Source organism: Vanellus vanellus (assembly GCF_965231255.1).
Source record: "Vanellus vanellus genome assembly, chromosome: Z".
Lineage (NCBI taxonomy): Eukaryota > Metazoa > Chordata > Aves > Charadriiformes > Charadriidae > Vanellus > Vanellus vanellus.
In genome coordinates this window covers 16754838-16781286 of record NC_138908.1, presented here as the reverse complement: position 1 = coordinate 16781286, position 26449 = coordinate 16754838, and the positions used below count along the sequence as shown (strand labels likewise).

The 26449-nt window shown below is 38.6% G+C and overlaps 1 protein-coding gene across 2 annotated transcripts in view; it reads left to right on the top strand.

Annotated features, from left to right (window-relative positions):
* The first annotated feature begins 278 nt into the window (after window positions 1-278).
* The window catches only part of MCCC2 (methylcrotonyl-CoA carboxylase subunit 2), a 38007-nt gene continuing 11836 nt past the window's right edge, over window positions 279-26449 (top strand). For both annotated transcript variants that reach the window (XR_014270165.1, XM_082496968.1), the window contains exons 1-12: window positions 279-433; window positions 5052-5118; window positions 8136-8220; window positions 8477-8578; window positions 9161-9288; window positions 12650-12762; window positions 15901-16014; window positions 21840-21904; window positions 22859-22958; window positions 23835-23930; window positions 25186-25258; window positions 25467-25543. Coding sequence is in view for 1 of the 2 variants with exons in the window: in XM_082496968.1 (XP_082353094.1) it covers window positions 293-433; window positions 5052-5118; window positions 8136-8220; window positions 8477-8578; window positions 9161-9288; window positions 12650-12762; window positions 15901-16014; window positions 21840-21904; window positions 22859-22958; window positions 23835-23930; window positions 25186-25258; window positions 25467-25543 (1161 nt within the window). In the remaining variant the exon portion in view is untranslated. The remainder of the gene's footprint in view (window positions 434-5051; window positions 5119-8135; window positions 8221-8476; window positions 8579-9160; window positions 9289-12649; window positions 12763-15900; window positions 16015-21839; window positions 21905-22858; window positions 22959-23834; window positions 23931-25185; window positions 25259-25466; window positions 25544-26449) is intronic.

The window sequence follows — 26449 nt, the reverse complement described above, 5'->3', positions numbered from 1 at the left end:
ACCTCGCCCATAGGGCCGCGGGGGGTGAACGGAGCATGCAGTTCCGCTGTACTGTAACGTGTCTTGTGCGTTTTACGCGTTTAATCCTCACAGTAACAGGCGCGACAGGGCCGGCGGAGGCCGCTGCCGCCATCCCCTCCCCTCGACGGGCTCCGCCGGGCGCGGGCAAGGACACGGCAGCCCGGCCCGGCCCCGCCGCCCCGGGCCCCGCTCTGCCCATTGGCTGTGGCGGGGGGAGTGGCGGCGGGGCGGCGGCGGCGGGCCTGGAACAGCTCGGGTTGGCTCTGCCGCCATGCTGCTGGGCCCGCCGCGGCTGCTGGGCCTCTGGCGGCTGCTGCGCCGCGCGACCGCCCGCCCGCCCGCCCGCGCCTACCGCGGCGAGGCGGTGGCGGCGGTGGGCTCGCGTCCCGACGCGGGCTCCGCGCTCTACCAGGTAGGCCGGCCCGGGCGGGCCCGGCTCCCTCCGCACCACGGGCCGCAGGCCGCTGAGGGGAGGCTCCGGCGGGCGGGGTCTGGGGGCGGGCAGCCGTGCCGAGCCCCGGGGACCCGCGGGAGTCAGGGGCTGGCCTTCCTGCTGGCGGGCGGCGGTGAGGGCCTTGGCCGCCCTCCGCATGCAGGCCGTAGTGATGACAGAGCTGCCGGTTGTGGAGGGGAGGCCCCAGCCGTGAGGCGCGGCCTGCGAGCGGGGCTGCGGGGGAGAAGGGCGGGCTGCGGGCCGCGAGCCGGGCGCGGGAGAACACAAACAAAGTGGGGGGGACGTGGGCTCTGAGTGAAGGTACAGCGGTGGCCGAGTGATAGCCGGTATTGCAGTGGGCACTTAATGCGCTGGTACGTGGTTGACGTGCGCCTCTGCGAATCGGCCCGAGGTCACTCTGCGCTCATCCCGCGTTGTACAGCGCTGCAGCCCCTGTCATGCTTCTTACACACCAAGTTCTGTTTACTTCATTCAGGCCGAGCATAGAGGTACCGTGTAAAAAGAAAGTGGGTTTGTACCAAAAATTGGAGAGGGACTTTTTACTTCGGCGTGTAGTGATAGGATGAGGGGGAATGGTTTCAAGCTGGAAGAGAGTAAATTTAGATTAGGTATTAGGAAGAAATTTTTCACTGTGAGGGTGGCAAGGCACTGGAACAGGTTGCCCAGAGAAGTTGTGGAAGATCCATCCCTGGAAGTGTTCAAGGCCAGGCTGGATGGGGCTTTGAGCAACCTGGTCTAGTGGGAGGTGTCCCTGCCCATGGCAGGTGATCTTCAAGGTCCCTTCCAACCCAAATCATTCTATGATACCACCATCTGCCTCATGGGCTTTTTTACACCCTTTTTTTTTAAATCAGAACGCCAGCTCTTCCTGTGCTTTTAGTGTTGAAGAGCTGATCGATATTGAACTAATGAAGTGAAGACAGAGAGTTTGTGGGAGGCTGGAGGTGGTATCTGATGATTTGAAAGTCGGAAATTTTCTGGTATTTGCAAATTGATTCCTGACTGAAGACTGGTGGAATAGTTCTACAATGTCATGGGCATGCCTCCAGGAAACAGGATACCAGCAGAAAGAATCAGCTTTTGAGGAGGGATAAGTGTAATTCCTATTATCTTTACAAAATGAACAGTACTTCTGTCTGGTGTGAATTACGTTATTTTTCATGAGGTATTATTAACATCATCATATTCAAGATAAATATGTTTACAGTTAGGCTGAGAGAAACGTAGTTTTGGGTGTGGATCAAAACTGGTAAGAGGGAATGCATTTGGTTTCAAATTTGTTACAAGTAAGATGTCAAACAGCAAGCGAAGCAACAACATGTATTCTTACTGAAGTAGTTGCTTTGCTTCTGTGTTTGGTTTTGCAGAAACTAAATTTTGTGACAGAAGTTTGGTGACTGAAACTTCTGTGAAATTTCAGTATGTGTATGTATATACACACATACAAAGCTTGTGTATGTGAAGTGTGTGTATATGTGTGTATATTCATATTTTGCATACCAAAAAAGCCAAAGAGTAATATTTTAATACATGTTTTTACTCAGCTAAGCTGTCACTAGATTTCTGTTTGTGTGTGTGTACCTTTCGATCTCAAAATATGCAAGGCTTGGTAAAATAGCCAATAGTGTTAGTATTTGGCAGAAATAATTTATAGAGCACTGTAAATAGATGTAGTGCTTTACAGGCACAAAGAGCTCTGGTCCCTGCTGTGAGGCACTTAACCATCTGAAATAAAAGTAATACAGGGAATAACAGTGCAAACACAAGAAGGCATAACGATACCTGATGAAGGTCTTACCTTCTTTAGCTAATGTTTGCCTTTCTGGCTGTGAGTTCAGCTAGACAGGCAGGCCTTCATAACGTAAACTGTCTTTCAAACCAGACAGATAAAGATGTAATTTAAAAATGAGTGAGTCTAAGTTATGGAAAATAAAGGAAAATCTGTGTAAAGATTCCAAGGACTAGCTCTTACAGCCGCTTTTCTTGTGTAGCAGTAATTCAGTTAGCTCATGCAATAACTATAGGATTAGTGTGTAGGTTTTGCCTCTTGGTTTTGCTTTAAATTTCATAGATGCCCTCTTATTAACAGCAGAATTTTATAGAACTTACTAGTGCAAAGGGCCAGTTTCCACAAAGAACTTGCATTGCTTCACTCACCTTTTTGCCATTAATTAATGAAGACCCCACAAATATGTGGTAGAACTAGGGCGTTTGGTTCTGAGAGGTGCCTTTTCTACGTGTATTCAAAACCAACAGGAAAGTTTCAAGGGATCTTTACTTTTCCTTTGTAAAGCATAATGATGTTGTGCTCTGGTTAAAGGCATGAAAGATAAGGACAGAAATTAAGTGAATTTAAGCAAGTCAAATATTTTTTATCAATTATCTAAAAAGTCCTTTCACAATTTTTCATATTGAGTAACTAAATAAGTTACAGTGAGTGATAATGCAGAATCTAATAAACAAGCCTATGATTGTGATTGCTGTGCCCCTTTTAATTTCCTCTGCCACTTTTAGTTGCCTTTTTTTCCTATATTAGAGGTGAGTTTTTAAGCTCAGTAATGTGTGTAAAAGCTGGGTGTATTTAGAGAAAACAGGCTGACTGAACAAGGAGAAATGGGGAAAATATTTTGCGTGTAATGCTGTGAAAAGAGCCAGCTGGACAAGCTGAACACTCACACAGGCAATAAAATTGGGTGTTGTGACAGCTGCAGATTTTTAAAAGTATGGAATTACAATGGCTGTTTCACAGATTTTTTACAGGGGAAAAAAGTTAACTTGTGAACAGGGTCTTTTGGAAAAGATTAAAAAATGGTTTTGTTTTGCTCAGTGCTGCACAGGGTTATGTGGCTGCAGTTACTGTCCTAGGAACAGTGGAGACAAATTAACAAGACGTGGCTTGTTTTGTTCTTGTTTTTTTTGGGGGATGCTGTGACAGTGGTAAAAGTGCCAGTAGGTCATTGCAGTGTGATTTCACAGGTTAGGAGGAATTAAAGCAGTTGCAGAGGTAGGTGTTGGAGCTGTGCTGTGGGTGAGGCAGGGAGAGGGAGGATTAAAGTATCAAAAGAAATAGACTGAAAGGGGAATAATGTGGCGAACATACTGATATAGCCTTACAAGGCAGGGAGGAGGTGCAGAAGTCTGGTGAACTCTTCCGTGTCCTTAATAGTCAGGGGGCTGTGAGGTGGCACCACACATCAGATTTTAACTGAGATTGGTATCTTGAGATGCATTAGCTGTTGGGTAGTGTTTGAGTGGTACAAAATTCATACAAGTACAGGCCATGAGCTTTTTTTTTGCAGCTGGCACTTTGTTAGAACATGGAGAATCTTTCCCAAGAGCCAACAGAGGCACAGGAGTTGGACTTGGTGTTTCAGTATGTCACCTTAATCTTGCTGGATGACCTCTAAATGCTGACCTTCTGTATGAACTGTTTATAGGAGCTGATAAAATTGCTAAGACTGGTTTTCACCAGATATGTTTTTATCCCTCAATAGAGTATTTTTAATGTGTTTGTAGCAATTACAAAGTGGGAGAAATGTGTTCTTTTGAAAGTCTTACTGTGCAGCTAAAACTATTTGAATGTGAGGTGCCTGTTTGTTTTCTTCCTGCTTTGCATCTTGGTGTGTTTCAGTCACTAAGACCGACACGTACCAACTTAACTGCAACACGTGCTGCTTCTAGGGGAAACCATAATTCTGAGTGTCCAAATATAAAAAGTCACCAGATAGTTTTTTTGTCAAAGGAAACTCTTAATATCTTCTAAATGAGAATTAGTCAAGGCAGTATGATTATGCAGCAATTATGTTCTCTTATTACATTGCACATTTCAAAGAGGTAACATAGGTATTAATATGTCTGGAAAAAAAAAAAAACACCAAACCCAAAACAAATTAAGTTCGTCTAATACTTTTTAATTCCTAAAAAAAGGTAAAAAACTGCTGTAATGAGCACAGAGGGTTTTGAGTAATTCTGATAGAAATGGTGAGATCAGTATTGGATCACTCATATTCAAAACTAAGAGCCTTTGTTTTTCTAAGAGGGATATTGGCAGGAAAAACACACTTTTTGGTTTTTAAAAGCTCTGTTTTATCTTTACATCCTACCTAAACAACAAGAATGTAAAAAGTGTTTACCAAATTCTATTTAGTCTAGGTCATGCATCTTCTGGCACAAGAGGCATAGCAGCACTTAATTTGAATCCGTGTGATGTTTTTTACCAAATTAGATTAAAAAAGCAAACAAACCAGTAACAAAAATTAACAAAACCTGAAAAATAGCACTTCAGCTCTGTAATGACTAATTCTATTTTTGTTTATTAAATTTGGAACTAGTCTTTTACATCCTAATGCACTCAGAGTTTTTGTGAAGCTTGTTTATTAAATACTTTGGGATGCTTGAGGAAAGCAAATACATTGGTAGAAATGTTATTGCTTTAAACACAATACAGAGCCAGTATTTAATAAGGTAAAATGAATTTTGGAAGGGAAATAAATCTTGTACTTTCTGTGTTTGTTTAATAAAAAATAATTCTGTCACTCTTGGTGAAACTTAAAATGCTGGTTTGTTTCCCACTTAGGAAAACTATGAACGAATGAAAGCACTGGTAACCGAACTCCAACAGCAAGCAGAAAAAATCAGATTAGGTATGTATGATGGTCTAGATTTTAGAACACTTGTTTAATTTGGTCCCAAAACCAGTTTTGTTCTTTGGATGTTTTTCCCTTATTTCCCATTCATTAATCAGTTCATTCAGATACAACATATTGGCTGGATTACAGTAGTGATACTGAAATTTTAGCTCATCTGTTTAAATCTAGATTTACTGTCTTCTATCAGTTGAAAATCTTGAAAGGTTTATGTCCAACCTAATCTGGTTCAAAATTTAGTTTGTTTTTTTTTAAGTAACTCAGGCTAGCTAATAAAAACGACCATACCTTTAGCACTTCTTTCTTTAGCACAGTATCTAGTGTGTTAAAATATTTTTTGTTTGCTGGTTGAATATCAGAGCAATATCCTAATGCAAGCAAATCCATAAATTACTGAAAGCAGACATAAATGAAAGCAAGGCTGATTTAGTGAAATAGAAGATTAATTTTCATTGCCAGAGAGGCAAAAAGCAAGCAAGTAGAAAGCAAAAATTGGGTATTTAGGGTCGGTTAATTTTTAATCAGTTAAGATCTTGTAATCAATGGAATATAAGTTTCTAATGGCAACATTTTTTAAAGTAGATATGATTATTAATAAAAGGATTTTACTGATATGCTTTCCACTTCATCTGCTTCCTTGCTTCATCCTCTGCTGCCTGCTTTTATAACAAATTGGTTTGGCCAGTGTGCTTCTGTTCAAGTTGCATGTTATTCCCTTCATGTGTAAAGAGGATTTTCAGAGGCCCTAGCTGTGGTTTTACTGGCAAACTAAAGCAAGTCTGTAATAGTTTAAAAGATTGAAATCTGTGTTTCATCTTCTTGATTTGCAAGACTACCTGAATTAATTACAGTTGACTATAATTGATGGGGATGATAAAATGAAAATGGTTTACAAACACTTAACCGTGCTGCCAGAGGTTGAGCATGCAGCTTTAATTCTCCCCTTCTTGTGTCCATCATGATATTGTTTGTCTCTTCATATACTGTTTCTTACATGATGCAGTTTCTTTTACAGCTTTGGAACAGAACACAGTTCAGATTTTGTGCTTACTGTTTTTTCTTCCTTGCTGTGAAACAAAGCTTGCAGATTTCCTGAGGAGATGCTGAAATCCATGGACTGTCTTTTATGGGTGTAGAGACTGTTCAGCAATTCTCTGTGTGACTCATAAACTAGTAATCATGACCTTCTTCACTGCTGCGCGTTTTCCTGTTCTTGCCTGTTATGTGATAACAGGACAAGAACACAGCCCTCATCTTTCCTTCATCTCAGGGAGCTCTACCAGGATGTTAATACACCATTCTGAGTGATAGCGATTGAGATTGCTTTGCCTATCATTTAAGTATGTGAGAAGAATTAGGTACTTACCTTGAATGCTTTTGAATGATAAGTGCAATATCTTCCAGAGGGTGAGCTCTTGCTTCAGTTTTTGCAATGAATGCTTCAGTCTTTGTCTATTACTTCAGTGGGTAGAGCTTTTGGGAACCCATATACCATTCTACTGAGTAATCCCCAGCTGTGCAACAGGAAGATGGTCCCTGCCCCAAAGAATTTACAGGCTACGATAAATTACAGCAGATGGATATCTGATAGCAAGCACAAGTAGCACCAGAGATACTTTTAGTCTCCATGACTGGCAGCAATCATAGCACATCAGCAGCCACAGTGAAGTTTGCATAGGCATTGCTGTAAAGGAGAAATTAAGGGAGATTTTAAGTTAAATGCCTCCAAATTTGTTTCATTGTGAGGGATGCTGCGTCTCACAGTCTACAGAATGGAGGCTAGCATAGGATAGAGTGAACGTCTTGATCTTGGAAGAGGAATGTTCAGTAGAATGGTGACAGGGCCTTGAGGGCAAGCATTTGCGATTAGTATGTGAAGAGGGGGAGTGCACAGAGATGACAAAAGTCACAGGATGGAAGATTGTTTTTGCAGCATCACTCTGGGTGTAAATGAGAAAGGCAAGATGGAGGTCAGAAAAAATGATGTAGTTATCATGATGTGGGATGTTGAGAACTTGGATGAGAGTATTAGCTCTGTGGGTGGGTAAAAGGTTGTGTCTTAAGAAACTTGTACAGAAAGAATTTACAAGATTTTTAGTCTTAGGCTGGATATACAGACCTAATGAACAGGCTGAATCAGAAATAAATTGTGGGCTTTCTGGCATGCCTAACAGGTAGGAAATGATATGCATAGTGATCAAGGAAAGAGGTGAGAGAAAGGGCTTGAAAGGTAGGCTTAAAAGCTCTGCTTCAGTGGTGCTTCACTGACAAAGAAATCTTGAAGTCTCAGGAGAAATGTTAGCAAAATAGTACCTTCTTTATTTTGGACAGGGGAGACAATTTTAGAGTGATGAGGTGGATCAGTGATCTGTCTACATAGAGAGACAATGTTTGTATAAGCTGTTGTTATAAAGAGGCGGAGGTGTGTCAGCAAATCTTACGTATTGAATGACACAAAGCTCTAGAGAGTGAAAGATATGATTTAGGATGATCTCGAGTACAGGGTTGAAATGAAGCAAAAATAAACTTGATATTAAGTGCTGTGTGTCTGAACTCTGTTTACAGTTTTGGAGTGATCTAAGGAAATGAATCCAGATTGTGTTGAGGCTTTCAAGATTGGATTCAGCATAGGTATTTTGAACCAGTTTTGGGGCATAGTATTTTTTTTTTGGTTCTTACTGCTGTGCTTTTGTCTGCATGTTTGTGTTTTCAGCCCTCTGTTCATTGCCACGCAGTGGGGGAAGGTTTCAGACAGCTATGCGTATTAAAATCTTTACCTCAAGACTAACTGTAAAAAATGAGGGGGAAAATGGAGTAGATTCTGAAAAGCAAGCATTTTTATCAATACCTTGAATCTGTTTGAAGTGGAAACCATTATTTATTAAATTCATGATGAAGATCCGTACTTCAAAAAGTGGGAACTCATCAGTGCTTCCATTCTGAGTTTTAATATAAGTGGTGATTTATCTATCTGTGTCCATAGTAAATCTTAACAATTTACTATTGTATCACAGGAGGTGGAGAAAAAGCTCGTAAGCTTCACACATCAAGAGGAAAGCTGTTACCCAGAGAGAGAATTGACAGGCTTATTGATCCCGGGTAGGTACTTTCTTTTTTAAAAAAACAATTCAAGTTCTCTTTTGTGGGTAAATACTGCAACAGGCTTGTTTTCTCTTTAGTTTCCATAAACACTGCCAATAACACAGTTGAAATTTTACAGAAGTGTTCTTTGAAATCCTCATCTCTTTTTAATAAATAAAAATCTAATTTTAAAAAAATTAACTTTTAAAGTAAGATTCAATGGCAAATATGGCCAATTCATTTTTAAAATTGTGTTTTATTTGTCATTATTCAGGTCTCCGTTCTTGGAGTTTTCCCAGTTTGCAGGTTACCAGTTGTATGGTAATGAAGAGGTACCGGCAGGAGGCATTATCACAGGCATTGGACGAGTGTCTGGGTGAGAGTTACCAGTGATCTACATTATTGATGATATGAAAAGGAAGAAGGTATAATTTTGTTCAGTTTCTAGTGTTAAGCTATTAGCATTTTTAGTGTTTTGTTTCTGACACCCAAAAAATCAACAAAGCTGGTATCTTAATTTGTTGTTTCAGTTAAAAAGAAGTGATTTATTTATTTTTATTTTTTTTGTTAGTGTATCCCATATCAAAGCAGATTGCACATAGAGTTTCTGGTGTCTGATGAAGGAAAGAGTTTAGTGCATCTGCAAGGCAATTTTCAAAAAATAGGATGGTACTCTAGGTTAAGAATTAGTTTTGCTCACAAAAGGTAGATCCAAGACTATTGTTGCAATTAAATACGCTGATATACGTCATTATTTTAGGGAGTTAAAGGACTGTGAAACAGGACATCATAGTGCTGAGACTGCTGTTAGAATGTGCATTTGAGGGAATGCAGGTGAGGAGGTCTCTTCTTCAGCATCAGGGCTTCAAGAGTCCTTGGCATGTTGCAGTTCTTAACCAACATACATACTTATTCATTAGAAATACTTTTATCTCTCATAAACTTGTTTTATTTTTAGGGTGGAATGCTTGATTGTTGCTAATGATGCAACTGTCAAAGGTGGTACCTATTATCCCATCACTGTTAAGAAACATTTACGTGCGCAAGAAATTGCAATGGAAAATCATCTCCCTTGCCTATATTTGGGTAAGTCTCGCTGCAGAAATAGCAAATGTCCTTCGTTAAGGGAAGCTCAGGATCTTTAAATAAGACACTGCTTCTTTAAAGAAATGTTGTTGAGGCTGATGTGTCCCCAGATTTGACTAACCGGGTATGTATTTTAGACGCACATATTGAAATGAATTTTCATCAATACAGTGTTACCTCTACATATTGGTGGCAAGTCTTAACTGCAGGGTACCTGTAGCTTCTCAGCACCATCTTCTGCACTGCTGTAGGGCTGGATTCATAAGATACAGATGTAACTGTGCTGCTGTATCTCTTCTTCCTTACTCCTTTCCCTTCTGTTGTGCTTGAGCAATGCATCCTACAGTCTAATCCAGTCTTAATTCAAATTACAGTTAAAAAAAAAAAGAGTTACTTTGCCTTTTGGTGGAGCATGTAGCTGTATGAGAGACCATACCAAAGAAATAAAAAAAATCTTAGTGCCAAAAGTGTCAGAGATCATTTGGATCAACAGATTTTTACAGTTTGGGATGAACTTTACTGAAGCAGAAATTTCAGTGTATATTATTTTGCATTTTGAGTTTAGTCTATTAAATGAGTATTTTGTCGTGTTACTTCATGTAAGTTTTACTTATGTATACTTTTATTAAAGATTACGGTCGGAGTAATGTCTTTAGTGTATTACAGGTACTGTTTTCTTAGAGTGGTTGTGTACAAATGCAAGAGCTTTCTGCTAATGCCTGTCTTTCAGCTTCAATTCCCAATCTAATAACTTTTGAACCCATTAGCCAATTTCAGCCAATTTTGACAGGGGATTTAAAAGAACGTGTATTCCTGTAGATTTTGTGTAAGTCAGCATCAGAGGAGAAAGACCCTTTTATTGTCTCCATTTAAAAAATAGGGTGGGTTAGTCCTTGTCTGTTCTGCTTGGCTTAGCAGCTTACATAGCAGCTGAGAGGCATTAGTTGGTTTGCTAGTCGGGATGCTTGTGCTAATTAAATAGTCAACATAAGTGTAGGTCCTGGCCAGCATAAGCATTTGTAATTTCTTCCCCTGGTGGGAGGCCAAACATGCAAAGAATACTGTCGTGGTTTAGGCCAAAATCCACTACTGGGGACTTGAGGGACCCCAGATGGGACCGACAGATGCTCCCCTCTACCCCTCTTCAAAGAGAGAGGCAGAGGAGGAAAAAGAGACTTATGAGTTTAGAAGGAACTAAACTAATTTAATGAAATACTAATAATAAAATGAAAAGAAATAATGAAAAATATATACAAAACCGTATCAAGCTCCTGACATGACAGTTACGTCAGCGGCTGGCACTGGGGCAGTCCCAGGCTAGACTCAGTGACGGACGGGAACTAGATTCTGGATCTGGGTTCAGGATCGGGATCACAGGCAGACAAACAGAGTCCTCCTCAGACGTCGGCCATTGAAGGAAGAGAGTGACCCTTTGATCCCTCAGCTTTTATACTGAGCATGAGGCAGATGGGATGGAATACCCTGTGGGTCAGTTTTGGGTCACCTGTCCTGTCCACTCCTCCCTGCAGGTGAGACCCCACTATGCCTTTCCACTTCTGTCCCTCCCACGGGGCAAACAACAAAGTTGGTCGGCCTTGGGGGTTATAGCAGTAAGTATAAGCAGGAGCCTCTCTGCATACCATGCCTGGGCATCAGCTATAAACATTGGTCTTATCACTCTGAGAGAGTGAACACTGTCTGCACAACATGCAGTTAATTTTAGTAGTTAAAAGAGGCCCAGCTAAGAAGCGAAGTTACTGAACAAAATTGGTTCTGTTTTACCTCAAACCAGGACAAATACCAAGAGAAGGATTAGGAGAAATGTAAACTTGAAAGTGTTGGCGTGGTGGATACAGGAAGAGTGTGGGTGAGGACTTTTGGGGATTGTCATACTGCAATGGAAAGAGTCTTGGAGGCAAGGGGAGGGCTAAATTTTACCTTAGTCATCATAAACAGAAGAAACTTAGCTTTGCTGTTTGCAAAACAACTGTATGATTTAGTCTGATAGCAAATTCTATCTGTTCAGACAACTCGTATTTTTTGTGAGTTATCAGTGAGCAATTATGTGTGATTCTACTGTTTTAAGATCTTGTGAAATGAGGAACTGTGGGATGTAGATATGCCTTTGAAACAGAAGTTTAATTTTATTATTCCACCTTTGAGATGTATATTCCCTGTATATATGCTGCTCATCACTCAAACCTGATGAGCTATTGTACCTTTGCAGTTTCTGTACCTGGGCTTGTTTCTGTTCCTTTCAGCTGTGCGATCAAGAGGAGTGCTTTGTAGTCAGTCAGCACTTTGCTGACAATGTAATTTGCATGCCATTTGAACTGCCTTTTTCCTCAGTGGTAGCTGCCTAGGTGTTAATTCTGATGTGGATACCTGGTGCCATTTGTCACGGAGTCAGTCACTGGTGTGGGCATTTTCTTTTGTGTTCAGGGGTGGCCCATTTCACAGCATTGGTGTGTTGACCAGGTTGGAGTTTGCCTGGTTGCTGGAGTTGATGCTGCTTTGGGATAGTGGTTCTGCAAGGGCTAGGGAAAGAAACAGAACCCTGCTTCATGATAAAGCTGGATGTAGGGCATTACTGGCTGCAGTCATGCAACGTAACAATGTGCACGTGGACTGTTGCTTGTAGATAAAAATTAATTACCAGGAGCCAGAGTTCTCAGAGATGCTTGGCCTCCCTGTGCATTTTCTTCTAGTCTTCTATCCTTCTTTGGAGCCTTATGACATGATGTATTTTCATTATTTGGGACTGGAGAGGTAGCTGCAGTTGGAGACCTGTAAGCTGGAGGGCACATCATGAGGCAAGGACACGTAATAAACAAAGGTTCCTAAAGATAGTATAAGGTCTTAGGTATGTCTGTATAATCAAGGTATGAAAGTACACATGCTATACCTCTTGAACTCAGTGGTCAGTCTTTCATGGAATCACAGAATTTTCAGAGTTGGAAGGGACCTCTAGAGACCACTAGTCTCACCCTTTTCTGGAACTTGTGACAGAATTGCAATAGAATAATTGAGTTAAAATTATACATTGCAAGTGTTCTTAGTTCAACTGTTTTGCAGTAAGATGAGTTTCGAAGTTTTTGTAGGGAGATATGATTGCATCTCTAAGCACATCTGAATTTATTTTCCATTAGAATTAGGATGGATATTATTTTAGGGGGGTGTTACTATTTTTCTGGTTTTTTTTTCCAAAAAGACTGTCCTAATATACCCAAAGTCATGGAAGTACATATCGCATTAGTGACAGTAATTGCAGTATATTTTAAGTAACATCCAGATACTTTACCAACAACTTAAGTATATAACACAGTTCAAAGACGTTTTAATGTATTTTTGTTCACTTTAGTTGATTCAGGAGGAGCAAATTTACCTCGGCAAGCAGAAGTATTTCCAGATCGAGATCATTTTGGCCGCATTTTCTATAATCAAGCAGTTATGTCCTCACAAGGAATTCCACAGGTAATTTGCTTTTACTTAGTAATGAAATGTACTAATTAGTTTTTATACTTGCTGTTTTTATCTGGTTTCAAGGCTTGTACTTACGCTTTATTTTTGACAGCACTGTATTGTGCTGACCTGATGGCCTAGATGGGGATTGGAGGCACTGTAAACACAGTAATTGTCCACAAAAAGTCATTATTGTTTTGAAGAAGTTGTCTTCTTCCTTGGCCCTAGTGTTAATGACATGACCTACCTGCTCCTGTCTTGGAGTGAGAGAAAAAGGGACTTGGCAACATGGTATGTAGGGCCATGTGAGGAAGCACTAGGAAATCTCTTGGAACAGTTGATTATTCTGCATCAACCTTGTAAAGGTGATGACCCTTTTGATGATGGCTAGTAAATGAGACATGCTTTCTACTAACAGGGGTATGTATATGTTTATATATCCATTTTATACATTGATGTGCTGTATGATAAAACTGCCATGACAATAAGGTTATTTTCTAATGTATTAATGATGCATAGAATTACTGTTAGTCACAGTTCCTGGATTTAGAAGTGGTTTTATGTCATGGATGTTTCAGGAGTGCATTGGGGTCAGTTCTTTGACGCAGGTGGCATGCTAGCGGAGGTGCACTTCTGGATCTATTACTCATGGAGAATGTAGGACTGTTTGAGGGTGTGATTGCTGATGGCAGCCTTGGCTGCAGTGAAGGTGGATGGCAGAGTATAAGGTTTCATTGGAGGTGAGGAAGGCAGGTAGCAGGATAAAGACCCTGGAGTTCAGGAGAGTAGTCTTAGGCTTGTTAAGGGAATTGTCAGCAGGGACCTGTGAGAGTCTGCCAGGGAGGGTGGAGGAGTGCATGGTCTATGAAGATCACCTCCTCCAAATACAGGAACATTCCAGGAAAGCAGACAACCAGGTAATTCCTACAGAGTTGCTGTCTAGTCAGCTCACAGCCTCTTCATATGGTTGTATAGCACTCTCATATACCTGCCTCTTTATCTTGTACTGCTATACAATAAAAACTAAGTGTAGGAAAGATTTTGCTTTTAATAAAACATATTTTTGTTCGGTATGGCATTGATGAAAGTTTAATTTTCTTGGTATGATACTGACGGAAGTTTAGCATTCTTAAAATATTTATGAAAGACCAGGAAAAATGTTTTACTGAAGTGCTTCCTTCATTTAAAGGATGTAATGTGGATGTCTTTTGTTTGGGAGATGCTTCTGTCCTTTGTTTCATTTCAAAAAGGCACTATTAACGTTTGTAAATCTGTGCCAATAGACTGTGGTAGCTAGAATCATCTTCCCTGTCTGAGATGATGTTTCATTAAGAAATGGTGTTAGGAAATTACGCTTTCTCTGATTTCCATTCTACTTAATTCTTCTGACATGGGAGTCTGGATGTTGTTAGTTTTTGTGTGGCTTGCCTGAAGGTCTGTTTCATCAGCCCTTCTCAATTTTGCCCTTAAAGTGCTTGCTTTTTTCCTTTTTTTTTTTTTCTTTTTCCAGTTGCCTGTGGTGCTTTTAATTTCCCCCTCCACTTTTACCTGTGACTAATTTATTATGCTCCTACTGCAGCTTTAAATTGCACTGATGTCTGTATGGCTGTGAATCAGAAAGCTGTGATTAGCTTCTCATTAGTCGTTTCCTAAGCTCCCTCACATTCACATGCTGCACGGATACAATGGGCAGCTGATCAGTGGGTATGAAATAATGGTATGTGCATTCAGAACTGCTGATTTTTATTGCACTCATGAGTAATTTCCTATATGGTAATTCAAAGAATGAAGTCAGGAAGTAGCACATTAATTGGGAATTTTAGGTTGTGCTATTTGACAGGTAGATCTTGGTTTTTCCAATATATACCTATTCCAGTTTATGTATTGGAAAAAGTAACACCTGAGTTAAAGTTTAAATGCAGGCACATTTTTCAGAATGAGCATGGTAAAATTAAGGGTAGGAAAAACCCAAAAATCCTGGGGAAAAAATGAAATTAACTTTCTACCCAAGTTTGTCCCATTTCTAGAGGCTTACATTATCTTTGTATTTACCAGGAGGTATTTATTAAATGTACAACAGAAATACTGCAGATTAATCTGAATGTAGTTTAAGATACTGAAAACCATTTGCTGAAAAGGCTGTTTGATTTGATGGTAGTAGGTTGACAGAGTTCATCTACACCTGGTTTCGATACAGATAATGTGATTTGAGAGTTTAGTTTCTGTGTGCTATTTTCTTTTAAGAGCAAACATGAAATTGTTGTCTAACACAGAACACTACTTGATGTTGCTGTAGAAATATTTCCAAACAAAGTTAACACAAAATAACATTTTGTGTTTTCTTTTTATTTTTGTGTTTGTGAAAGAAAGCGTTTCTTCTTGTCTGCCTTTTCCATATGAGTAGTCCATTTCTTCTGCTTTACAAGCTGTTTTGAAAGGGTCTTTGGAGGAGCTCCCCTGAAAGAGAAGCTAAGTGAGAAACTTCACTTTCATGATCATATACTGCTAGAGTATTCATCGTACCCGGGATCAAGTCAGTTTTGTAAAAGTGTCACCAAAATATTACTGGTAGAATATGTTCATTGGGTAGATGTTCGTCTCAAAATTAGGCAAAAGAGTGAAGCAGAGATTATTCATGCTAAAGCCTATAACAAGATACTCAACACGTCTTGAAAGGACAAGAGTTAATTAGTTGATCTGTTGGAGAAATGAAGTTGCATACTAGTAGATGTGAGGAATTTTTTTCTTTGGTGAAATTATGCCAATAAGCAACAACTCTGACCAAAGACTAAATACCAGGAGCAACTTCTAGGTTTCAACCTTTTACCATTCATGGGTAAAAGTAAATTTCGTGATAGAACGTGCACCTCTTCAAATATTTCATGTGTGTAGCTCACAGTACTTTGTGGATGAATTTTCCTGCAAAGTGGCCTGAAGATCATAGTTTAAGAGACTGTTGAAAACTAGAGACTTCCCCTATTTTTTTGAAGAAAAGCTGAAACTTAAGAAGTTTGCTCTGCCAGGCAAAAATAATCTTGCAGGGCTGTCCCAGAACCTGTATTAAAATCAGTATAATAGTAGTACCATGTTCATTTTGTATTTTCAAGGGTTGGACAACTCATTAACTTGTGGTTTTTGTTTTCCCTACAGATAGCAGTAGTAATGGGATCCTGTACAGCAGGAGGAGCGTACGTACCTGCAATGGCTGATGAAAGTATTATTGTTGGCAAACAGGGAACAATATTCTTGGGAGGGCCACCACTGGTAAGGATATAGAAATTTTTTTGTAACATAGCCCCCCAAAAATTGTACTGCTGACAATTGTACAGCTTAAATTATTGAGACCTTTCTTGACAAGATATTTCCAGATATTCTGTAGATTAATTTTAATTTTTTAAGTGTATCTGAATGTTTATATCCAAAATTAACTGTCTTCTTTCTGTTAGAGGTGTATGTATGTCAGACTTTGTTTTTATACTAATACTTTTAGATTGCCTTGCACATTTTAAATGATAAAAATGCTTTATATATTCAATTACGCAGTCTCTAAGTTTGACATGAAATAAAAAAGAAAATTACAAGCATGTGTACTATATCTCGGGGTCAAGATCAAAGAACTTCAGAAACAGGACTGATCTGCTGTATTTTATGTCAGTTTACAGACTGGAGGTGCACTTCTGATGGAACTTGTCATAATTTCCTTATTTTTTTATGAGAAAATGGTTTCTAAGGAAACTGACCCGAAGAACTCCTATGAATTAAGACCTGCTTTATTGTGGGACTCGGTGGAATTTGTGACTGTGCAAAATATTGCAGCATAAGACAGCTTTAAAATTACAGTAACTTAGGTCTAACAGGAAAGGGAGTGCTTGAGTAGTGTTTATTTTTGTAAAACAGCTATACCAGTGTATGTTCTAGTGTAGGCTCAGTTTTATAGCAATATTTTGGTGACAAAGATTATTTTACTTAACACAAGCTTTACGAGAAGAAAGGAATTTCCAGTAGTAAATGTTATGTTAGTGCTAGAGCTAACAAGCAGGGCAGCACCCAGCACAACTATTCTAGTCTCAATGAATTCTGACTGGACAGACTTGCTTTTTTTAAATACTCAAATATTTGTCTCATTGAACAGGTTGGCTCTGGTTTGGTTATAGTCTTTTGGGAACTTTTAGGCATCCTTCCTGTGACAAAGCCAAGTGTAAATCAAATGTCTCTCTGAAGTCCTTCCAACATGAGCAAGCTTAAATGGAGAAATCACTTTGTAACAGTGTTGTTAATGAAGATGCTGCTCCACTTGCTTCTTGTAGTAATGGAGGAGATGAAGTCTGCTGGAGGTCACTTCTTTCCACCACTTAAGATACTGGGAAAATGTAGCAGGTCCCACAAACTATGGAAAAATGACCAGTGACGGATTTTTTTTGTTGTTGTTGACCAGTTCCTAATGCATGGTTGTGTTTATTTCCTTAAAAGCCTGACAGACTTACCCTGTGATGTCATTTAGTGTTTACTTGTATAGCACTGCTCCCATTTCCACAGTATGTTTTTGCATTTTATTCTTTTCATTTACTTTAGGGTGTTTTTTTCCACTGTGTGATCTTCATGCTGAAAGTGGATTTAGCATTTTATACCCTTTTTTTCTTCCAAAGTTCAATGTATAGGTGGCTTTTAAATTCTTGTGCAGCTTAAAAAAAAAAAAAAAAAAAGTCTTATCATTTATGCAGACATACTTTTCTAGCATTCTAGTAAATCCTAATTACTCTTCCAGGACATCTTCAAAAAATTCGAAATGTAACTGGCACATCAAAAGCAGTGGTGGGGAACACACCTATAAGTACAAGGATACTTTGTGGTTGACCATAAGAAAATCAAGCTGAATGCATTAAGTATCTTATTATTTCAGTGGAGGCTTGCTGAGATGACAAGTAATCAGCAAAAGCAGGTGGAGTAATTTATAGCAACTATGTCATTTAACACTCATTTATTTACTGTGTATTAGAATTTAGAATTCTAGAAGTTCTTTGTCTGCTGGAATTTCTTTGGCAGTGGTTGTTTCAAACATCTTACCTAGGTCTCTGTTCCTTTTATCTCGTGTTAGTCTTTTTCAGCTTGTTGTTTATAGGTAAACAAAGACAAATCCTCCCTCAAAATTAAGCAATTTTCTGTAAATTTGTGACTGTAATTTAGGTATTAGGAGTTTCTTGGTAAAAAGTGGCATAAATATGAATGAAGATATTAGTTGAGAATAATAGCAGTTGAGTGAGTAAGGTCGGATGATTCATACATCTTTTTATTGAGATAAGGAAATTAGTGTGATGAAAGAAATGAACTTTTACCTCAGACTCTTATTAGCTTGGTTATTGTAGTACAAATAACTGCCCTGGTTGCAGGAACACCTGAGGAACACCTGTCTAAGTATGAACTCTTTCTAGGTCCAGCTCAGTTCATTAGCTTAGAGCCAGTGACATATAAAGTGGCAGTACTGCCTCTGGGGCTTGCTCAAGTTCATGGTAATTTGTTGCAGAAGCTCTGCTAGTAAATCTGAAAGACGTGAGCAAACTCAGCTCTTCTGACATGGCATTTCCTTTGGCAAGAGTTCTGAGGAGTGCTCTGTACCTTGACTGATTCTACTTGGAGCTATGTTAGAAGCTGGAAAGTTTCATCAGACCATGGGAAACCCCTTGGGTGCACTGAGAGAGCTCACTCGAAGCTGGTTTCTATCAAGTTCCAGTGTTAAGCAGGTACAAAATAAGACAGCTAATACTCAGTACTACCCAGGATGCTGGCTAGGAAGTGGAAGAAGGGGAACCGGACTCTCTTGTTCTAAGAGGATGGTAATCTTTTAACATCACAAGGGAATTTAGGTCATACATGTGTATCACTGAGACATGGCACAGGAAATGGGCTGCCAGGACAGGCAGCTGAAAAGGGGCATGGCCCGAGTCAAGTTTCAAAGGGAAGACTTGACTGTGCAAGTCAGTGACTGCAAGGATGTTGTTAATTTAGAAAGGATGAAAACTTTTTACCACTTCCAGAGGAAGATTTCACAACTATCCTCCAATTTAATTTGTTCCTTAGCAACCTGCAGATGTAATGATCCTTATCTTTGTGCGTATAGATCAAACTTTAATATCACTACCTGTCAGAGTTTCACTTTGGTAGAGCTTTTCATATTCTCACTGAAAATATTTTGCTTGCCTTTCTCTAAGCATCAAAATTACTTCAGACTCCCATAGAAACTTCGTTCCATGTTGTAGCAGATATTGCAACCATTATTGTGTATGCCCTGTTCCCTAAAATGTCTTTCCTATATAAAGAAAATTGGATTGGATTTTATCACTCACTTGCCTAAAACAAAACATCCTAAGGAAGTGAAAGAAAAAAACTGATGTTAGTTATAATTAGTCTTGGGATGTGTATGCTAAAAAAAAAAGTGAATTGCAGATACAGTCCAAAGTCTGGAGTGCAAGTTTCCTTGGCCTTTGAAAGGTGAGGAGTAATGACTTCATGAACAGATGGATCTCAATAGTAAGAGAAGTGTCACAGTAGTACTAACATCTAGGGCCATTTTTCTGCACTCCCCCAAGCTGAGGAATCTATATCCTAACCTTTGGAAATACTGCTTGGTATCTCAGGATGCCATGTTGGCTTGTTGACTTCTCCATCCCATTCCAGAAACTTCTGATTCTTCCTTCCCTGGGGAAAATTTTCTACTTTCTGTGCTCAGCAGTGAAGAAAAGTCTGGTAAAAAGGGATGTTTGTCAAATTCACATACATTTATGTGCTTGGGACTATTCTACATGTCAGCCTGATCTATTGTGGAAAATACACGTTTTATCTAAAGTTTGTGTTTGTATCCCCTGATGATTGCTAGCTGAAGTAGTTTGAACAGGGGTTTCTTTGAAAATGCCCTCATATCTTGTCAAGGCTCTATTTTCAGTCTGTTAGAATTTAATGAACTTTAAGAAAGTTGTACTATTTAAACTACGGTTTGTAGAATGCTCTATTGCACTGCAGTACCTGGGAAGGTGATGGAGCAAATAATCCTGCAAGCGTTTTCCAAAAACACTACAGACAAGAAGGTGAATACTTATTCAGCATGGATTTACAATGGGGAAATCAGGCCTGACCAAACTGATAGCCCTCTATGCTGAGATGACTGGCTTAGTGGATGCAGAGGGAGGTTGCTCAAAGCCCCATCCAACCTGGCCTTAAACACCATCAGGGATGGAGCTTCCACACCTTGTCCAGGCAACCTGTGCCAGTACCTTACCACCCTCAAAGTGAAAAATTTCTTCCTAATATCTAATCTAAATCTGCCTTCTTCCAGTTTGAAGCCGTTCCCCCTCGTCCTATTACTACATGCCCTAGTAAAAAGTCCCTCCCCACTTCTCCTGTAGGTCCCCTTTAGGTACTGGAAGGCCGCAATAAGGTCTCCCTGGAGCCTTCTCTTCTCCAGGCTGAACAACCCCAACTCTTTCAGCCTGTCCTCATAGGAGAGGTGCTCCAGCCCTCTGATCATGTTTGTAGCCTTCCTCTGGACCCGCTCCAGCAGGTCCATGTCTTTCCTATGTTGGGGGCTCCAGAGCTGGATACAGTACTCCAGGTGGGGTCTCAGGAGAGTGGAGTAGAGGAGCAGAATCACCACCTTTGACCTGCTGGCCAGACTTTTTTTGATGCAGCCCAGATATGGTTGGCCTTCTGGGCTGTGATCATGCATTGGCAGGTCATGTTGAGCTTCTCATCAGCCAACACCCCCAAGTCCTTCTCCTCAGGGATGCTCTCAATCCGTTCTCCACCAAGCTCCTATTTGTGCATGGGATTGCCCGGATCCAGATGTAGAGCCTTGCACTTGGCCCGGCTGAACCTCGTGAGGTTGGCATGGTCCCACCTCTCCAGCCTGTCCAGGTCCCTCTGGATGGCATCCCTTCCCTCCAGTGTGTCTACCTCACCAAACAGCTTGGTATCATCAGCAAACTTGCTGAGGGTGCACTCGATCACACTGTCCATGTCACCAACAAAGATGTTGAACAGCACCAGTCCCAGTACCAACCCCTGAGGAACACCACTCATCACTGATCTCCACTTGGACATCAAGCTGTTGACCACAACTCTTTGCGTGCAACCTTCCAGCCAGTTCTTCATCCACCGAGTGGTCCATCTGTCAAATCCATGTCTCTCCCATATAGAGACCAGGATATCATGTGGGACAGTGTCAAACGCTTTGCACAAGTCCAGGTAGATGACATCAGTTGCTCTTCACTTGTCTGCTGCTGCTCGAACCCCCTCATAGAGGGGGGTGTGTGTATATATATGAAGATGTGTGTGTGTATATATTTGCATATTTTGTCTGCTTTGGTTTTAGGTGCAAAACTTGGAAACTGAAATCTGTTTTAGAAGTCATGATATTTTTCTCTTCCCTTGTGTCTAATGCTACCTCTGTACTCTCCATGCATGAAGAATAATGATTTCACCAACTTAAAAGGAATCCTTTTCAAAACAGTTACAGTAGAGTGGAAATACACAATAATTATTTTTTTACCATGCAGTAAATGATACCGCTTTGTTTTAAGTTCACTCACTCTTGAATTAACCTGTCAGGTCTAAGATTTGACAGATCTAGGTTTTGGATTGTGCATTCCAGGTATTTTTATGGAGACATCATACTTGATCCAAACGGTCTTATGCCACTAACATGCCTTTTTTTTTTTTTAAAGAAAATTATTCTTACTAAATTATTGTGTGTTTAATGAACATTTAGAAAATAAAAACTGCTAATAATTGTTTTATGGTCAATATTTAAATAAGTAAGTTAAAATTCACAGAAGATGAGTTTGTGTAAAGAAAACTGGAAGAATGCTAAGTTTCAACTGAGGTGTTTGAAACAATGCAGGAAATTATCACATTTGAAATTGCTTGTTAACTGCTGAAAGAATGTTTGAAAATGTATGTTCGTAAATCTAAAGGGACTGTAAGTATACTCACACTAATAACGGACACAGCAATAAATGCAACAGTAAGTGAAGAATTTTTCTCAATAAAAAGTATGTATTAATGCTAGAATAAAGCTCATTTTCCTTTTCTTGTGGTAGGTTAAAGCAGCAACAGGTGAAGAGGTGTCAGCGGAAGATCTTGGAGGGGCAGATCTTCACTGCAGGTTTAAAGAAATGTTTTTGTAGAGTTAATTTCTTCCTCCTTTAGACTTCAGGGTGTCTTATTTTATTTTATTTCTTAATTTATTTTATTTTTAGATCTTTCTTAAGCTATATTTAGTTTTTTAAAATTAAGATTTTCTGTGTCCTTATCTGTTGCTGTGGAATCATTTTGTTAGACTAGCTTAGTTACCTTATGTTGCTCTAGTTGGGATCTTGTTTCCTTCATTTACTACTTTATAATACATGTCTAATCTACTGCAGCATCATGCATAATATGGAGGACTTTTCTATACTGTTTAATGCTGGATGTTAATAGAATAATAATACACATTGAGAAAGATATTTTGCAGTTCGTATATTTCTTACTGTCAATTAGAACTCACTACAAACAAGATCAAAATAGCTTGTATTTTTTGTGAGAGAATACTTGTTACCAAAACAAATAATTCCATGCACTTTCTAGTTCTAAAATGCAAATGGTAAACAAAGTTAGTGTTTCTTTACTGTATTGTAAGTTAGGTATTACTAAACAAACTATACAGTAAGTTAGGTATTATATGCTTCATTTTTACTTCAACTTACTGAAGTGAATAAAGAATTATTTGTAAGGGCAGTTCATAACACTTGTAAAGATATATTTTCTTTATCATTTCAGATTAATTTTAATTTCTGTTTGAAAAATGTTTATCATCTTTTATATTGTCATTTAGATTTTTTACTTCTTAGAGTTGCTATTTTATGTCATGTCTGATAACTTGAATGTACTGTTTCAAAGAAAAGTTCTGGCATGGGTTTTATTTTGAAAGTAATTTCATAACAAAACATGGAGAGCTCTATTGTAGCATCTGTGTTTTAAAGATAAATATTGAACTTTTAAAGTCTTCAAAGTTTTTAAAACCTCACATTTTCATTGTCAGATTTTTTTTTTAAGTCTTCATATTGCTATTTACATACAGAAAATCTGGTGTAACAGATCATTATGCTTTGGATGACAATCATGCACTTCATCTAGCAAGGAAAGCTGTAAGAAGTTTAAATCTCCAAAAGAAAGTAGACGTAAGTGTGTAGAATTTAAAAACACTGCGTTGTTTAAATTAGGAATGTTTTTCTTTACCTGATTCATACAACACGTTTTTTGTCTCTGAATTAGACACTTTGAAAATGGAAGTTATGATTCTTGTCCTTAAAGATTTCTCTAACGTTTCAGTTCTGCAGTTGCATTCCTGCTGCATTATTCCTAATAAAATCACTAGTCTTACATGCAAGAGTGAAGCAACTAGAATGGTGCTTCAGAATCACAGAATTGCTCTGTGAGATGAAACCAGTCTTGCAAGGTGCTTAATTTAATTTTAAATCCACATGATCATTCCCGTGGACTTAAAATTACACACCTGCTAAAGCATCTTTCTGAATACACATTTTCTATGATTATTAATGAAAGGTATAAAACTGAGGGGATAGACCTAAATCGTGTCATTGTATTGTATTGATTTTAAAATCCCTTGTAGAAAACAGGATGGATAGCATATGGGGGAGGAATTGCCTTAACATACTTTGGCAGGTGGCGTGAGGGGGTGAATTGAAGCTTAAAGCTCAGCAGCTGAAGGAAGGCAAGATGTTGTATTCAGTTGCATGGCTCAAATCTTCATCGTTTTTTCAGAATACTAACATGCTTAATTTTTGATAACATGGAAGAAGTGGAGCACGTATGGAGGTATACACAGGAATAGAAACAAAGGTAACAGTAAGTGAGAAAGTGTTGTCAGCCTTCAGTTTAAGAAACTTGATCTTTATGCAAAATGAGGACAAGCCAGTACAGGTGTTTTGATGTGCTCAAAGCAGTTGGCAAATTAATTGTTGTTTGGTTTTTTAAGTCATAGTATGCACTAATAATTCCTTTATTGTGTAAATGGTTTTGTTACATTGCTTCAGGTGACGATAGAACCATCAGAAGAGCCTTTATTTCCTGCTGATGAAATATATGGAATAGTTGGCGACCAGCTAAAAAGAAACTTTGATGTCAAAGAGGTATGAATATAAATGCAAGATCCACATGCCCATACGTGCATGCAGTCAGTTTTCTTGCAGGAACTCACTCTTTATATTGTCATAGTTGGTCTACAGAAATCTGATTTGGGGTGTACAGTGAATATTTAAATTGCATAAAATATTTGACGTAATTTTTTATATTTTTGTCCAGTGGATCCATTGCAATGGCAATGACATGCAGAAAATACAATGCTTTTGGTTATACTTTTAAGAAGGAGGAGCAGGGATGAGAGATTGATAGCTTTCTGAAAAAGCTGCCAGGAAATAGGGAACTTTGCATTGGCAAAGAGTTCTACATATAGACTTGCCGAGTGATATGATGGGTTTCTTTTTCTGTTAATCCTGTGAAAGTAAACACCAAATATGTAAAGATTATGGAATATAAGCACCCCAAACAATTCAGTGTTCTCCCAAACACATGGAGACTATTGTACTCTGCTGCAGGTCAAGTGTAATTATTTGCATCAGTACCTTCATCTGAGATCGCATCCTTCCTCATATTCCTCATATTTTGTGTAGATCCTTTATTCAGAGACTTTTTCACTACCAACCAATTATTTGTTTTAGGAAGAGTCTTAGTATGTGCCTTTCGTAAAATACTTTGTCAGAAGTTACTGGATGTATTAAGGGAAAAAAAGATGAACACTTTTATTGAGTCTCACTCACATTACACTCTCGAAAGTTGCCATAGCTTGGTTTAATGTTCTTTTAAAGTTGAAATAAATGTCTTCTGGCAATGGATCTTGCTAGCAATGGATCTATATTTATATAAAATGGGTCCTTTATATCTTAGCAAATCCTCAGAGCAGGTCTTTATTATTTTTGTATGTCACAAACTTAAGCAAAGCTGAAAATAAACTTACCTTTAAGAAAGTGACTCATGGCTGTGTATATTTTTCTCTTTATAAATGTGAATCTATTGATTAATATTTAATATAACCAGAGGTAGCAGTTTTTCTTTGAAATTTATCTAATCAGGAAAATATCGCTCCTATATAATTTAAACTGTTTGGTTAGAATATTCTTAATCTTGAAATTCCATTTTTTATAAACTTTACTTTGAAGAGTAAATGGGCTTTGCCTGCCATCCGGGCTGTTTATATGGTGGGCTGCTTGTTGTTCTCTAAATGGAAGGCATTTATTTTAAGTTACATGTTAGCATGGTCTTTGTTTATAAACAAGTTAAACTATGAAGGATTAGGAAGTTCATTCTGTTTTTCTGTTTTTTCTTAAGGTCATTGCTAGAATTGTAGACGGAAGTAAATTTGATGAATTCAAAGCCTTGTATGGGGATACTTTAATTACAGGTATTTAGAAATATATTATAATTATACTGTGTATGTTCCCAGAGGTTTTAGTTGGATTCATTCTGTTTGGCTCATCACCCATTGATATTTTAATAACGTTTTTCTTCAGAAGAATAGCAATTTCTGTTACCAAGAGAAAGTGTTACCTTTATATGCTATGGTAAAATAAATATATGTGAAAATTTACAAATTTATCTTTCTCCTTCAGGATTTGCAAGAATATTTGGTTATCCAGTAGGAATTATTGGAAACAATGGAGTTCTTTTCTCAGAGTCAGCAAAAAAGGTAAGTAAATAGATTATTAGCTTCTTTGCCATTGAGAAACAAAACTTCCGGTGGACACTCACTCTGGAAATGAGGAACTTTTGTAAATAATGAAAGTGGACTGGCTCCACATTTTTACTGTATGAAATAGGTTAATAAGCTGTAAAAATAATTGACCATATTCTAGAAATTGTTCTGTAGATTTTATTTTTTTTTATATAAGTAGATAGGTCAATAGGAAAATACAGTTAGAAAAACAGCATTTGAATCTGGGTGATTACAACACAGTTGAAATAGTATATCCTGAAACTTACAGCTATTATAGGAGAAGTCCATGCTGGTTGCATAAAATATCCTATTAGTTATAATTCCTAACCTCTAAAAAGTGAAGTACTAAAATAAATCACATCATTATTTTCATAATAGCTGGAAATTTCAAAGCTGGGTTCTAGTATTCAGTTGGTTGGTTTAGCAGAAATTTAATTTTCGTACTTTGCTGCAGTAGCTCCCGGCTTAGACTAATGAGTGAAAACACGTGCAGTCTCATAAAATCTACAAACTAAAATACCTGTTTTGCATATTAAAGGTCATCTTTGATGGAATATTGTGATTGCATTACAGTTAAGAGTACTTTACACATCGGGCTTGGGGTGTTGGTGGTGATAAAGAGTATCTGGATATGACAGAGTGGTTACTTACCTTGTTCTATGTTTTTTGGTTTAATTCTTTATTCTTTCAATAAACTACTGTCAGTTGAATTTTTGTAACAGCAATTACATATGGTAGTTTTGTTCTAGCAGGCTCCTCAAACTAATGATGAGGAAATCAGTATTGAAAATCTATAGGAAAAAGGAAGGCTTGATGAGAGATTTGGAGAAAGGAAGCAATTTTACTTGATTTATTGCTGTAATAAAATAATACATGAAA